At 38.7% G+C, this 16,074-nt stretch overlaps 1 protein-coding gene across 2 annotated transcripts in view; it reads left to right on the top strand.

Moving 5' to 3' along the window:
• Positions 1-16,074, top strand: part of vps13b (vacuolar protein sorting 13 homolog B) — a 301,790-nt gene that overhangs the window by 58,346 nt on the left and 227,370 nt on the right. For both annotated transcript variants that reach the window (XM_023331569.1, XM_023331568.1), the window contains exon 17: positions 2,860-3,044. In XM_023331569.1, coding sequence (XP_023187337.1) covers positions 2,860-3,044 — 185 coding nt within the window. The remainder of the gene's footprint in view (positions 1-2,859; positions 3,045-16,074) is intronic.

Consider the following 16,074-nt stretch of genomic DNA (forward strand, 5'->3'; position numbering starts at 1 on the left):
CCTTCCACCTGGCTCACTTGGCACATGACCTCAGCTTCCCCTACTGCAGGTGATGAACCCATGAGAAATTGGCTCCCTGTTGCTTTGCCTGTATCCTTAGTCACAGGAACCAAAGCTTGAGCTTAATTTGCTCCCCAAAACAACCAAACAAAGATGAGGCAAGCTTTTTTTATTTTATTTATCAAGTAACGCGTTGTTAGAGCAGTGGGATCCTTTTCAGTTTTGGAATCATTACTGCTACCGACCGTGCTTTGGCTCACTAAGCTGCCATTAGTAGTTTGCACTTGAATGTAAAGGTGTGTTGGAGTTTGTGTGACAGCACATGTGTTGGCATGGGATTTGTGTGAATTTCCAGGAATTTATCTCTGTTGTTTGGGGAATGTCTTCATGTTTTTTATGTGATTTCTACGCAGTGTGTATAAATCAAGAATTAGACTTAATAAAAAAAAAAATTGAGACAATATAAATATCTCTGCTTATATCTCTAAATCTTACCACTGTATCTACTGTTGATGCTAATCCATTATGACCTTTGGATTGCTTTTGTTTTGCTCAAAGCCTGTGGCAACAGTGAAAAGCTTCCTGCCAAAAAGCTGTTTACCATGCTGCAGCAAGAAACACTGACCGTGCCAGCTACTTAATGAAATACGATGAGTGCCTGGCTGTCCTCACATCCAACATTCCCAAAACACCCTAATGAGGGTTTCTGCTTCTAATTTATTTCCTAGATCCAAGATGGTGTTCACAAAGAACTGGGTATATTATAATAAAACAGGTGCATAATTAAAATTTTAGGGGACCACATGCTCATGACAGCTCCCCTTAAACGCTATAAACACTCAAATAAGCCAACAAACTTTCATCCCTTGCCAGTCCTCTCATTGAAGTGGCTCTGCCAGCACATTTGCTCTGCATGTGGAAGCATTGTTGATGCTGTGTCGTCTTTGCTGTCTTTTGTTGAACTGCAACGTCTTCTAATGTGCTCACACACATACACTTTGCGCAAATTTGAGCACACAACTTACATATTACACACATATGATTTATGTCTTGTTGTATAATGCAACAGTAGGGATTGCTAATGCCTAAAAAACATGACCTTGCATAGTTTACCACGGTGCCATATGCATCAAATAGACATGGTTTTGCGTACGCTGTGTGTGTCAGTGTTGTCGAGGTAAGACTCGCTGTACTTGTCATGTCTGAAATTTCTTAACCTTTTTTGTCCCTCTTTCCTTTATTCCTTTTTATCAAATTCTCACACTTTTTGCCTTGTAGTAGAGGCAGCAGTCTTCAGAAGTCAAAGCTTGCAGAATTGCAGCTCACACCTCTTGTCACAGTTCTGAACCACCCAGGAGTAGAAGAAAGAGAAGGATAAAGAGAGCCTTGGAGGAAAAAGAGGGAGGGAAACAGAGGAGCTAAACGATTGCAGAGCTGAGAAAAAGATCAACTCTGTGACATATCCCGCACTCGAAACACCATACTCTGTGTTACTGAATGAAAAACAAAACACATTTCTGACATTTTCCCACCATTGTTAGGATTACACACTTTTTATTTTCACTAAAATCACTGTTGGGGAAAAAAAACTTCTTTGTTTCCATTGCATTGTTGGTTATGCATGGGTGACGCATCATCTATATATGACTATATATGCAGAACAGTGTCCACTGCAGCCCTGTCACGATAAAATATTTTGCTGGACTGTACATTGTCCCAGAAGTTATTACGATAAATGATAATATTGTTGAGACCATTTTTGAGTTGGTAATGGTAAAAGCATTATAATAATAATAATTTTGGTAGAAACAGAGAGAGAAAAGCATGATAAATTAAGAAAGTTGAACTTAATGAACTCCCTTTAATTTATCATGTGATTAATTGATTTATTGCAACAGGCCTAGTTCACTGCAAGTAAAGTGTAGCATTGGACCTTTTACAAAGGAGAGAAAACATGGAATAATCCTAGCAAGAAATCTGTATTTTCTGTGTTTAGTTGAAGCATCCAAGGTTTTTTTTCTCCAGTAAATTCTGATAAGATATATTTCTATAAAAATTAGCTTTGTCGCTATGATGGGCACAAGTGCTTTAATGACCTGTGTACACTACTCTTCCTTGTTTGGGAATATTGGGGATGTTTGCTAAATATATTGTTTTGTTATGTATTTGATCGAAATGACTGAAGGATTTGGTGGATTTAGTAGGATTTGAGTGAGTGATAGGCAGGTATCACAGTAGGTAAAAATACCTTTAGAAGATTTGAAAATGATTAAACAAATAGAATGAACCCCATATAGTGAGTTTGTGTGCATGTCAGATGATAAATGAGACCATGGTCCGTTGAGGTTCTGATGGACAGAGGCTCAGAGGTTTCCATCTCATTGCTCTGTTACCTCATCCCCCAGAACACTCAGCTCATCTTGTCATGTGTCTAGAATCTCACAAGTTCTTTCTCTGCACTGCGGACGTATGAAATGTTAAATGTGTAGAGATGTATTTCAGGCTCAGGTTTCTAGGGTGTTCATCTTTTCACATAAATCATCGTCAAAGTTGTGACAACGGGGGAGAACAGGGTCAGAAAACTCGACCTACTTGCCAAGTAACCAAGGAAAGCTTGGCTTACCCGTTGTACTCCTTCGCTGTAACTGTTGGAAACTAGTTCATTTTACTTGGGCCTTTTTGACAAGTGATTTTATTTATTTATTTTATTGTGGTGCTGTTTTTATTGAACAATAAAATTTATATACTTGAGTTTCTGTGTATTTCTACCAGTTCGACTAAGCGATTATTTGCTCATTTGGAACACATTGGAACATCATCCTTGGTGTAATCTTGCCTGTTCTGTCTTTTCTTTTGCAGGAGCAAAAGGTCATCAGTCCCCACCTCAGAGTGCATTTTTGAGCTTCCGCATTTTGCTGTACAGGCCACAAGGCCTCAGACACTTTTGCTTCAAGCAATCTGTCAGAGCTGGACCCACAGTATGGTGAATGGATCCTCAGTGCCAATCAGTGAAAGTCTGCTTAATGAGGTGTTCAAAGCTCCAGGTAAGCAACATCTATGTGAAGTGAGACGATATTAGCTGTTTCCAACAAAAGCAAAGTTATAGTATAAACTTTTACAATTTTATCAGTGACTACTTTATGTTTTTCCTTCCGTTTGTATGTGTAAGAGTAAGTGTGATTTCCTCTGGACCTTTTCAGTGTCACACAGACTTTTAGATAAGTCTTCATTTTACTATACATTTACTTTTAGTGCTGCAGACAGTTCCAAAGAAAAAGTATCCCTCTATTTACAATGAGGAGTATTTGCAACTCCAAATGGTTCCACATGTGAATTTTCTTGATTTTCCTTATGCAGTTATGAGCTAAAACGATCAACACTTTAATCCCACTAGATATAAAGAACAAAGTATTTAGTTATAAAACAAGGACAAGTTCACATGTTTAGTTTTAGGTGGGTGCATCTAAAATTCCTTTAATTGAGCTTAGGTTTTAAAATCTTGTTTATGTACCTCAAATGAAGTAGCTGGAGGAAGAAATGAGTGAGATGCATGTGAGGGATATGAATCAGATTAGTAGAGTAGTAAAGTTGTTTATGGATAAAGCTGGATCGTTAATGCCAAACAAATTCAGCTGAGAAATCTGTAGCTGACAATAACTTATAGTGAGTTGGGTCTTGTGAAACGTTTTACAGTTATTTCTCAGGGCTTAACTAAAGTGTGAGACTATGACTAAGAACAAGTCACCCCGAGTGCAGCTAGTAATCTGGAGCCAATTCCTTAAGCAGAGGTGCAAAAGATTCTACAAATTTTCTCCAGATACATTGAGTTGCAGAAGATGGTTAAAGATGTACTTTTTTTTTTTTTAAATTAAAGTTACAATACCTGCTGTCAAGTGTGAAATTATGTAATGCTTCATTTCACCAAGAATCCCTTAAGGGTTAATTAATAAACGTTACCCCTTTTCAAAGAAAAGGAGGAGAGCATAAATTGAACAAAACAGTAGCACGTCTTATGACGGTAGCATCTGGACTGTTCTCTGGAGGGCCAGGGATTTTCCAACTCATTAGGATCATGTTGTTTGGTATGCTGTCAACATTCTCCTTCAGCCAGGCCAGCTAAGCTACCTTTTTACTGTTGTGTAGCTGCCAAAATGTATGAAACTAGTCTCCCATGAAGTGAAGTCAAATATTCCTCTTCCCCCATTTTGCTGTTTTCTTGGAATGTGTCTTGAAAAGTGACATGGAGAAACATTTACACATCTGGCCAATATGCTGGCAGGTCAGGCAAAGTAGGGGGGGGAGTCTTAATAGGGGGGACTGAAGTCTCAGAATGCATGAGAGTGAAGGGGAAAAAGGTGATGTATTAGGTCAGAATCTTTTAGTAAGGAAAATACTCACCATAATTTATATAACCAAAACTAAATATTTTAGATTGTGTATCTCCATTTGAATACGTGTCTATACTTTCCTCTATAGCAATCCTCTTTAAGCACACTAATGTGAGTGTTGTAGTTAAGTGGAAAATTAAAAATGAAGACAATAAAGAAAAGTAAAGTCGATCAACTTGAATTTAAAAAACAAACACTGATTTACTTTCTGACCTTAGTTGTTCCTGGTGCTGTGCAGGAACCACTGAGTTTCCCCTGGGAACTTACCTTTCCACTTACTTTTTTCAGCAAAACAATACAGTCCTTTAGCTGGTACAGGCTTGCCATGATTCCCATGAAGATTTATATTCATAACAATATGTGTTTTCAATGTACCAAATTTGCAGTGCTCAAGATGAGGCTGAAGAAATGTAGATAACAAAACTGTTTGCATTTTAAACATGTGGTTTTGTAACCTTTTCGGAAAAGACTCTCTTCTCCTTTTGATGTTGCTGAGCCTTTCAGTGGTGGAAGGCGTTTCATATTGAGGTCTAGCTGACAGCACAGTTGGTCAGTGTCCTTTGTGAGGGAGAGCTATTTGCATACGGAGTACGTTTAGTTAGAGGGAAGTCGGACTCTTTAGTTGCTGGGGAAACATTACTGCTTCAGTGTTATTTGCATGCTTCTGATGGTTAATCTGAAGACTTGAGATAAAGAAAAAATTGCAACAGCAATAAAATGACATCAATAGCTAGATTTCCAATGTCACGTGAATTTTGAGCACACTTTTAAGATGTTGCAAAAAGAGAAAAAAAAGCAAGTTAGGTGCGTTTCCAGCTGTTGGTTTGGAGCAAATCAATTGTCTTAAACGCCCCAAGAAGTGACATTTTTGAACAGACATCTGTAATGCATGACACTTTGTTTTTCAGTCATCTATCTGTGGTGAATCTGTAATCGCCTTGTGCTGTTAGAGGAAGAAACAGGGTCTATTTTCTCCAAGTTTTTGATCTTTGTTGCTGGTATAACTACTACATACTCCTTAGCTCCTTCGCTTCAGTAACACTGGCTCAAGTTTATTAGTCTTTTGTAGTCGAGCTGTTTTCAACTCTTTTTTCCCCCCTTCGAATTGTATTAAAAGTTATATTTTGTATTTTTTCTTTAAAGTTTGATAATAAATTTCGTCTGACATGGCCTCATCTAACAGTATTATGTTTCTCTCTTTCTAACTTTCTGGATATAGCCATGGTTAAAACATTTGAGGTCCCTTTGTGGCTAGCGGAGCAGCAGTAGTAATAGTGAGAATGCAGGGCCAGTAATTCCTGTCTGCTTTAGGGCAATTTTACACCCTGATTCCACCACACACTGACCACACTGACCTCCCACACATTGCTCAGATCTGTACGCATCTGTGGGAGAGGACAGTGTGTGCTGCTTCTGCATTGTGAGTGTGTGCCTGAGTTTACTACTACTACCATGTAAATTGCATTTCGAGTATATAAACATGTTATTTTGTTGAAGCACAAATGCTCTTACTTATGTTAGCTGCAGCTTAGTAGTAACAAAACTCCGTCAGCTGTTTCAACATCTGTATAATCTTAATTCTCGACGTGCACACTTGATAAACTTGACCTTCTCTTCACATCTCCCTTGTCTTGAAGGATCATTTGAAAAGACAAAGGTAAGATCATTTAAATCATCGCAGCACTCGCTTTTCCCAGCAGTGATTGATTAAACTTTGATCCAGCCACCACAGCTGTTTTTCTGGCCACAGAACTCTGTGGTGGTCTGGTCTACAACATGATGAGGGGGAGGTACTGGTAGATGTCGGTGGATGGTGGTCACCAGCCATGTTCTGGATGATTGCCGGGGGATATATGAGCTGTGACATAGCTTTAGCATGACAGATCCTCAGGAGAAAGAACAGAGGAAGAGAGAGTGAATGTTTTAATGAGCAGAATAAAAAATGAAAAAGAAAAGGAACCTGAAGGCCGAAAGGGAAAGTGACAGGATGAGGGAAATAAAGCGACTTAAGAGTTTGGGACCAACATCAGTGCCCAAAGTTACAACTGGCCATTGGTCCCCTTTATTACACACTGCTCTGGCGCCTCTTTGAGTGTCAGGTTTGGCATTTGGACAAAGAGACAGGCATATGCACAGATGTGTGCCTACCTTTATCATTTCTGGATCATATGTGCACTTTTGAACTCACACCATGTGATCCCATTTAGGGCAAATGACTCAAAAATGTTGAACTAGAGCAAGTCAGTGCTCTCACTGCATACCAAACAGATGGATGTTGATATTAAAGAAGGACCTGGGATATTACGCATAGTGCAGTCATTATTAAAACATTTGAACATTTGTTCTTGTTTCTTCTCTTGCTTAAATCTTGAAAAGGGAGGCTAGATTGTGGGGTTTGTGGGGTTGCTGATGGCCAAAAGAAATGGAAAAAATCTTGCATCACCTGAACTCATTTGTACCTTTTTTCACAATGACATACTTTGTTGCTAGGAAACAAATGTCATTTCTGAGATTATGTCAACCATAGTTTTAACACATTTTTGCACTGCATGAAAAAGACTACTCCTCCCATGCCCAGCACTTCATACTCCTGTGATCTAACTAGCTTTAAGAGCCTCAATCTGACACAAATCCCCCTGTGACGCAGTGGTACAATACTGGTCTGTAAGAGCACTGCTTAGAGGTGGAAAAGTGTCTATTTTCATATCACTTGATCACCTCTGTAGTCTGATATGTGGCATTCTGTGTTTAATGATGTCTATTTACAATGCTTATCTGTCTGTTTTTTTCTTCCTTTTTTTTAAACTCACCTTTATGTTTTTCTTCTGTCTCTACTAGTTATCCTGACAGTAGAATGATCAGAGAGGGTTCCGTTTTTTACCGAGTTGCTTTAAGGAACTTTTTAGGAAACATGATGTCCAACATCTATTAATTGAGACAAGTTGGAGGAACAAGCATCTTTGCCTTGTCAGCTAATAAGCCCAGACACTTTTTGCAAAGATTGTTTGGATACATTTCAGTGTTTTACAGTGAGAGTGAAAGACAGAAGGACCAGAGGTTTCCTTTTGTCTGTGGTTGTCACAAATGTCAGTAAAGAGATGAGGAATTAAATGAAAGCCCTAAGATGTCTGTTTCAGCGTAGCCTGGCCCCTCACTCACATATCCATACTTCTTTGAAGAGGTAACTTATTGGTTTGGGAGAAAATTCTTCCTGTCTTCTTGTCTGCTTCACAAATTGACATCAGGACAAGAAGAAAGCTAGAGAGAAAGGAAAGAGAATGGGCTTTTTCATCTATACACAACCTTATTTCTGACATTAAAGACACGTTGTGTCAGCATCAGAGAACTGATAAATAAATCTTGCATGGAACTTGAGACAGTTCTTGTCAATGAAAACTTCAATGGACTACAGACGGCCTTTATTCCACCCATGGCAGATTGTGATGATGTTTTAAGTCACTCCAGACTCAGTCTTTCCCTACGTTTCTTTTGTCTTACTGAAGCTGTCTGCACCTTTGCTGTTGCTCCTTTTAGTCACTAGCTAACAAGTAATGCCAGTGGAGTCAAGTGTCAGAGTTTGTTGAGTCATGATTAGACTTCCAAATGCTTAGTAGGTTTATATTTAATGCCATGAATGGACCTCAAAGTGGCTTCTGTTTCCTCCATCTAAAAAACAACAACAGACATATTATTTATTATTGCGATGGTGGTTTTGATTGTGGCTAAACCAGAGTTTCCTTCCTTTACCATGCTAACCATGTCCTCACCACTGAGTTTCAAGCTTTCACATGCTTCATCCAAAGTCAAAATGTAGTCACGCAGACACATGGTTTCAGGATGTTGGTATTTACACACACCTTTCATACGACACCATAGACCACCTAGGGGAGACCCCTCCCGCTTCTCTATAAGCACTGACCCTGCCATTCCCACTCCCTCCCTACGCACTGACCCTGCCATTCCCACTCCTTCCCTCCTTGCATTTTCTTGCGAAGAGAGTGCCACACTTTTCTGCAGACAGCCCCCTCCGTGGACAATGACATTACAATTTCCATCCCCGAGTTTTCAATCTTTTTATTGTAGTAGTTATTTAGTGAAGAACTCTACAAATGTACGCAATTCCTCACCAGATTCCTCAGATAAACGTTCCTTGAAATTATTCATGTCTTCTGCGTATACAAAAAGCTGAGCACATTCCTCGATAAAACACAGAAACTCCGGACCGATCACACAACACTTTGAGCAGATTTCTTTTGAAATGGTTTGACCAGGGTCTGGTGTCGAGAAGGAGAGGTGCATGCCTCTGATATGAGCAAAATGAAGCATTTTTGTTGTCAAGCTTCCATATCAGTGAGAACCTATTTCTACACTTTTGATGAAATATGTGGGAGCCTTTAGCCTTCACGCTCAGGTTTGAACAATGAACAGCCCTCCCAGGTGACCAATAGTTAAAAGTTTCAATCCATGGCGACTGAATTGTCATGGATTACCATGTAGTGCGTCCAAGATGTCCTTTCTGATTGCAATAGTGCACACATTCATATTGTAATGACTGAGATTCAATATGTTGTGCAAAATGTGAAATAAACAAAAATGGACTGATCTTATATAGCACCATTTCAGTCACATTCGCTATTCCTAGCATTTAGAAGGTACCAAAAATGTGTTTTAATGTTTTACTCAGTAGTGACTCACAACTTTGTCTTGGAAAGGTAAATAGAAATAATATGTAAATTTAGCCACTGTGGCCTTGGTTTATAAAATATCACAGAGGTAATGACTTGTTGACTATTACAGTGTCAGTACTCGCAATTCTCTTGATCATATTTAAATAAGCAGAGCAAAAGATGTGAAAGAACTGGCAAAAAGAAAGAGTTATGAGAGCCCAAACCAATTCAACAGAAGCCTTTATTTTGATCTGAAAGGAGATTCTTAAAATTAAAAGCATAGAAAAACTTTTTTTATAGTTTGGTTGATTAATGGCAAAGATTTTTTCAAGAGTTCTTAACATGAATCATCTAGGACATGAAACAAAATCCACTGTGAGAATAATATATTTTAAAGCACCCGGAGCAGACTCTGGATGTTACCAAGTCCTAAATTAATGACAGATTGAAATAAATCTGTTTGTATTTATTTCATCGTGTAGTGTCTACAGAGCTGACTCCCTGCTGAGAGCCAATGGTCTCATCTGAGGGTAGTGACTAGTGCCAGCCGAGCACATAGCTCCATGTCAAAAGGCCATAAATATCCACTGTAACACCCATTGAAGTGCCTCACCAGCACTAAAACCTCAGTCTTGGCTACCACCACACACAGACCCAGCAGTTCCCTCAAAGCTTAGATGTAAATATTGATCCCCATGGATTATTAGTAAACAAGAATGCTTTGCTTGTTATTTTATTAGTTTTTTCTCATCAAGAGAAAATGCACAAGTAGTAGAGCCTTTATGACTTATAGATACACAGGGGTGTTGAGATCTGAAGCGAGGGAGAGAACACAGTATTTCCAAGTTGCTTTTAAGCAATAAAGAGACTGGTTTATCGTCATTAGCTGTGGTGTGTTGTTTCGAGCATCTGTCTTGGTGGAACCACACTGGCATTCCATCCTGGCTGCTACTTCAAAGTTATAATGCCCTTGTTTCTTATAGCCAAATTTGTCAGGGCAGCATTAAGCTGAGTATATGAGTAACGGAAGGACTACTGGAAGGACTACTCATATACTTGATCCTCATCCAATACTGTCTTACCACTAGCTAATTAATTCCCTCCAAACGTCAATGTGGAAATGACCTATTTTGCAAGAAAATGCCTTTCTTCCCTTTTTCCCGCTATATGTTCTTTCACATTTCTATCTCTCAGGCACTGTGACTTTTAATTCAATTTTTCCCTACACACTCCCCTGTTCCACCCCAATGTCTGCCAAACCTTGCTTCCTCGGCACATTAGTGTTTGCCAAATTGCTTCCGCATGAAGCCTCCTTAATTGTGGTAATTCAGTGGCAGGGAAAACCATGGCTTGAATGCAGAGAACATATGTCACTGTTTTAGTGGACAGACAAAAAGGCAGGCAACACCTGGAGGGGATGGAAATTATGAAAACTAGACCTCCAGCTTGTGCTACCACCAGCACTTAGACCCCATCACTGCCTTTATTGCAATGATTGTCCTAAGCACTGAGTTGTGCAGTTGTTGTAGCCTCTGTTCAAAGTGTTCAATGAGGCCTGGCAGTACTTTTCTCCGTTAGGGAAAACCACATTTACATTTGTATGTATTTGTTTGTAGACACTCGTTTGCTTGGCTCCCTGTTTCAATGTACATTCACCCAACTATGTTTTTTATTGAATATTTTGGTGATAACTTTTTGTAGTCTAGATTGATTCAGTCAATTTAGTATTTTCAACTATTTGAAGAACTAGTGTGCTTTGGGCAGACCTGTGTGTGCGAGGTTGAGTTGATTGTTGTGGCTTTTCTTATAAATGGCTCATAAATGACATTTTTTCTTAAATCAGCCCACTAACAAAAATTGTAAACATATAATACAGTTCAATAGATAATTATCTCAACTATATTAAGAGTTGGTGGCATGGTAGGTGACATTAGGAACAGTACTTCTATGAGAACTGCTCTTCTCTCAGCTTTAACTGCAGGACAAACCACTACTGCTTTGCCTTGTCTGTTTTCCTGTCCCACTCTTTCTGCATGTGTCTATATTTCTGCTGTGTGTCAGTTCTGGGCACAATGCCAACAGACCTGCTCCTACTTACTGCTTCTACTACAGCCCCTCCTGACTTAAGAGAGACAGTTATTGTTTCTGCATCAGCACTTAATGGCTCAGCTGGCTGCTTTCAGGCTACCCAACTTGTCTATGTCTACCTCTTTTTCTGTCAGCCCCCTCGTTGCTTTAGGCTCATTGCCAAGCTGGAGGGCTGTAGTGCTCTAGCTTACCTTCATATCATGGTTTGGTAATAATGTACATTTTACTAATCATTTGCCATTAGTTACAGAGCAAATTAATACATTTACTATGAACTGAAGACTTTCACTTGAATTAAAACAAAATTGTTTCTCTCAGAATAAGTTAGTGTTGCACTTTGAATTTCTTCAGTCCGGTGGTGCATATCAACATGCCACATGACCAATCCCCTCCTGAAACACAAACAGGAGGGGAAAAATATTGGCCCATGTTAAAAAAAAAAAAACAACTCCTGACTATTGTTGATGGTCTCTGAAAGTTGAAACGTACCTTAGCTCTCCCATATTCAAGTTGGGAGTTCTTACTTTTAATTTCCTTTAACTCTTGTCTAAGTCATTTTTGCTTTGTTGCAGCGGATTCAGGAAGCAGTGTCTGTGACTCTGTGTTCTCGTCATAAACTTTTCTGGTTCTGCATTTACACACTTCTGAGTTCCCTTTTTTTGTGTCAAAATTGGGTCACGGGTTTTTCTGAGATGATCGAGTTCTGATTTTTGTTAATCAAGTCAGAATCATCCGGGTCTGATTCTTGATACTTTGAAAAATTGATTTGATTTCCCATCTATACTCTGTACTAAGATTTTTAGATGTCTGAAGAGTAAGTTCACAATCCAGATGACTTAAATGGAAGAGAACTATGGTTTCTACACTTTGAAGGAACTTCCTCAGCTCGACAGCTCGATGGTTGAGTCAGGAGTGCTTAGTGGAGGAACACTCACTGAAGAGGTTTACAGATGGAAAACACGTAAACAGGCACAAAAACTTTTATGTGGCTTGGTCATTCCATAAATACTCACATAGTTGTGATTTTAGAAAGCACAAGAAAGAAAAAGAGGAAAACATGAGCATAGCTGTTGTTGTGGTTGCTTACCATCCCCTGCAGCTGGCTTATCATTAGTGCATTATTGCATTAATGCAGTTTTTGTGCCAGCATTGAGGCCTGGAAGACAGCTGTCTGGAAACAGTGCAAAAAACAAACATAGTACATGAAGTGCTCCTGATCTGCTTTTAAAATCTGCCACTGACTTTCTAGGTCCCATATGGAATAAAAAATACACTCAGGAGGCTTCAGTAAAGAGGAGACAGGCTGATCATAAGACACTTCACGGGGGTTAACTCTCAATTATTTTATTTTTATAAAATAAAAATAAAATAATTCCTATCAGTGGAACTCATTCGCTGAATAATGATGTAAAATAGCTCACAAGGTTTTTTCTTTGTACTCCTTCCAGTCCTCACAGTAACAAATTGTGATTTTAATATTAATGTATGTGAACAGGTGTACATCATACTTTTATACGTCATATATGTCTAGTTTCCATGAATAATGGGCACTAGTGGATCATACAGCTTACTGATTTTGACCTGATTTTGTCTTGGCCTTATTTCTATAAATTAGTGTTGTTTTACTGACTTCCTTTTGCTCTTTTCCTCCCGTCCTTTCAGCGCGTCTCATCGGGGTTTAGTCAGGCAGTTGCCCTCTTTCTGTCTGACGGAGTACTGTAGCCTCTGACCCCTAGCTGTGTGTTTATGTACCTCTTGCACCTGCCTTTGCTTGACAACTAACAGCGCCACACATCCATTCACTTGGTCTCTTAATAACACGCAGAGACGAACAGACACACGTCTGGTTGTGTTACACACACATGCACCTTGCACACATATGACACACAGAATGCCATTGTTCAAGCTGACAAAATTACCAACCCTTGTTTTTTCACTCTTCCTGTGCACCCCACATTTTTATAGTCCAACAGCTGGACAAAACATTTTCGAGAGCCCCCCCACCACTTCCCAACGCCCTCCTCCTGTTCAGCAGCTACCAACCCAGCAGGTGCGCTGTGCCCTTGAGGGCGTCTACGTGGGCAGAAGGGATGTGTTATCGTGATACCCCTGGTGCTATTTATCCACAGCATGTTGGAGACTAATTATTAAAAACTGAATTTAAACTCAGACTGTTCAAAAGCTGATCAATAGTTTCAGACCACAGTTTTAAAACTTTTAGTTGTCCTAAAAAAGGTCATTTAAAGATTGGTCAGGGTGGTTGGAAACAAAAAAAAAAGTTAATTGGTAAACCCAAAAAAGTTTCACCTAAACAGAGCCGAGGGATCGAACAGGGGTCTGTAAAAACAGATACTTGACCCAGACTAAGGCCCTTAATGAAAAGCAGTTTTTAAAGAACAGAAAACAGAAAAATCTTCAAATCCAGTGACTCCTCCTACGCCACAAATTCTGTTGTTGGACTTTTCAAGGGAGGACCATGGCACATTCAAATGTGGTGGCAAGTTTCATTTTCAGACAAGAAAATTCACTTTTGATGGTTTTCATGGTTTCCAACATTGCTGGCATGAGAGGGAAATCCCCCTTAAGATGTTGTCTGTGCAAAACAGTGGGGGAGGCTCAATCACAACCGAGAAGCTTTTTTTCTTCAAAGGAACTAATAAATGTGGTTAACTATGTGGATATCTTGACTAAGAGCCCTCGTCATTATGACGATGACTGTATCTTTCAACAGAACAACACTGCAGTTCACAGTACACGTCTAAGGGCTTCTCCCAGGAGAATAATGTTCGTCTTTTGGATTATCCTCCATATCTCTCTGATCTAAATCCTGTAGAAAATGTTTCAAAAACGATGATGAGAGATTCTTGCAAAATCAGATTTTATGAATGCCCATCATGTAGTCACCTTTAACATATTGAAGAGAGTTCCCTAATTCTACTGTAAGCATTGCATGAAGCATCACTATTAATCAACAAAATATTGTTGGGCTCCTCACTCCAGAATTCTTTTGGAACATTTTTAGTTTTGCTTGTAGGTTTTTTAGTTTTATGGACTGTTGACCAGCTGATGAACAACAGTTTTTAGCTCCGGTTTTGTTTTTGAATTTTGAAGCTCCGTTTCGAACTGGGTGACTCCCATGCAGTGCTAAATGTGAGTTCTTCTAACTCTTTCTCTGATCTTATGACTTCGATTGTGTATTTGTTATATCCAGTGAAACACAAACCAAATCACAATGTATTAAACTAATGTAATACTGAAAAGTTAAATGGACAATCACAGATATGGTTATAATGCTTCAGCGTACCACCAGTTTTTTATGACAGTTATGCATTTATTTTGATGATATAAAAAGCATGTGTTGTTTACTAGCAGCTGACTAATACATCCGAAAGATATTAAAGTAATTTAGTAGTTTAGAAAAAATAACGTCCAATAGAAGCACATTATTAATTTGGATTTAAACATGTCCACGCTGGAATGTCTTCCCACTGCTTTCGTCCTAAATAGACTGGAAGCTGTTACAGGAGTAAGGAGCCAAAATCCCAGAGCGACATGAGGTACTGTTCTGTTTGACTTGCAGGTTTGTTAAAATGTGTGGCAGAGAGACTTCAGCTGGGTTGTTAACGTTACCATCTTCCATCTGGGCGTATAGAGGGCCTCTCAGACAGCAGGTGAAGAGGTTGATTGGTAATTTGTCTGAAAGAGAGAGAAGGGAAGTCAGTGGTTAGGGATTTTAGCAATTTCCCAGCAATTCCCTTGGTTAAGTGTGGTATTTGTGGTCAACTCAAATCCTGCCATCCATGTCTGCGTGTTCGCAATAAAAATACATTTGAGCTACAGTTGAAATGAACTCAACCCACCAAGAGATGTTCATCTGATGTTTGCCATCATTTCATCTTGGAATAAAAAAAAATATTTTGTGTAAATGTATTGTACTTTATTAGTACCACTGGAATGTATTGGTTGAACATTATATACATTTCACTGTTTTTATGCATTAAGATCAGAACCTTTTACTGTTTCAAATTAGGAGTTTCAAGCTTCATTGCCAAATTAGTTGTTTTTTATTTTGTTTCTTTTTTTTTTGTCATGGTTCCCCAACTAAACTTTGTACATCTTACATTCCTAGAGAGGAAATACCCTTCCAAGCCAAACAAACCAGCCTGTGTTCTAGCTGAGTAACTTGACATTAAAGTGACATTTGGGGAAAATCTTTAGCACAGAAGTACACATAGAGAAAACTTAGGTTTGTTTAAAGAAAATATAAGAAAAGTACTGACAATGTGTTCATAATGTTGAAATAATTTTTGGATCTTCGGAATCATAGGTGTATGAAGTCCAGACTAGGGCTGTTGTAAACAAATATTTTAGTAATCGAGTAATCTGTCGATTATTCTTATGATTAATCGAGTAATTGGATAAAAAAATTGATAAAATAAAATACTGGTAAATCTAGTATAATACCAGTGTTACTATTGGATACCAACATCAGTCCAATTTTTAATATTTGAGGATCCCTAACAGTTACTTTCCTGTAGTTTAGAAAAAAACCTTACAATAATAGCACACTTTCTAAGTTAACCTGAAAAAAAGTTATACAATAATCTGAAATTATATTAAATTTAACAATAGAGAGGCAGGCTCACAAATACGCTTATAAAACATGTCTATACTCCAGCTTTTAGTTTAGTTTTAGTTTTTTGTTTAGTTTAAACATCTCCAATCAGTTTAATAAATGAACTCTCACCTTGCCCAGACATTTATAGCTTTTGTGTTCATGTTAGCGACGGGATTTGACACCTTAGTTCATCACAGAAACTCATCTACCAGCTATGCAGCATCACGATGCGCTCTGCCACCCGTTTGTTGAGACCGGGATGATATGAAATAAATTTTCCGGTTCGTCCGTAAACTACACTTACATTATAAGC

The sequence above is a fragment of the Xiphophorus maculatus genome, chromosome 3, assembly GCF_002775205.1.
Source record: "Xiphophorus maculatus strain JP 163 A chromosome 3, X_maculatus-5.0-male, whole genome shotgun sequence".
Classification (NCBI taxonomy): Eukaryota; Metazoa; Chordata; class Actinopteri; order Cyprinodontiformes; family Poeciliidae; genus Xiphophorus; species Xiphophorus maculatus.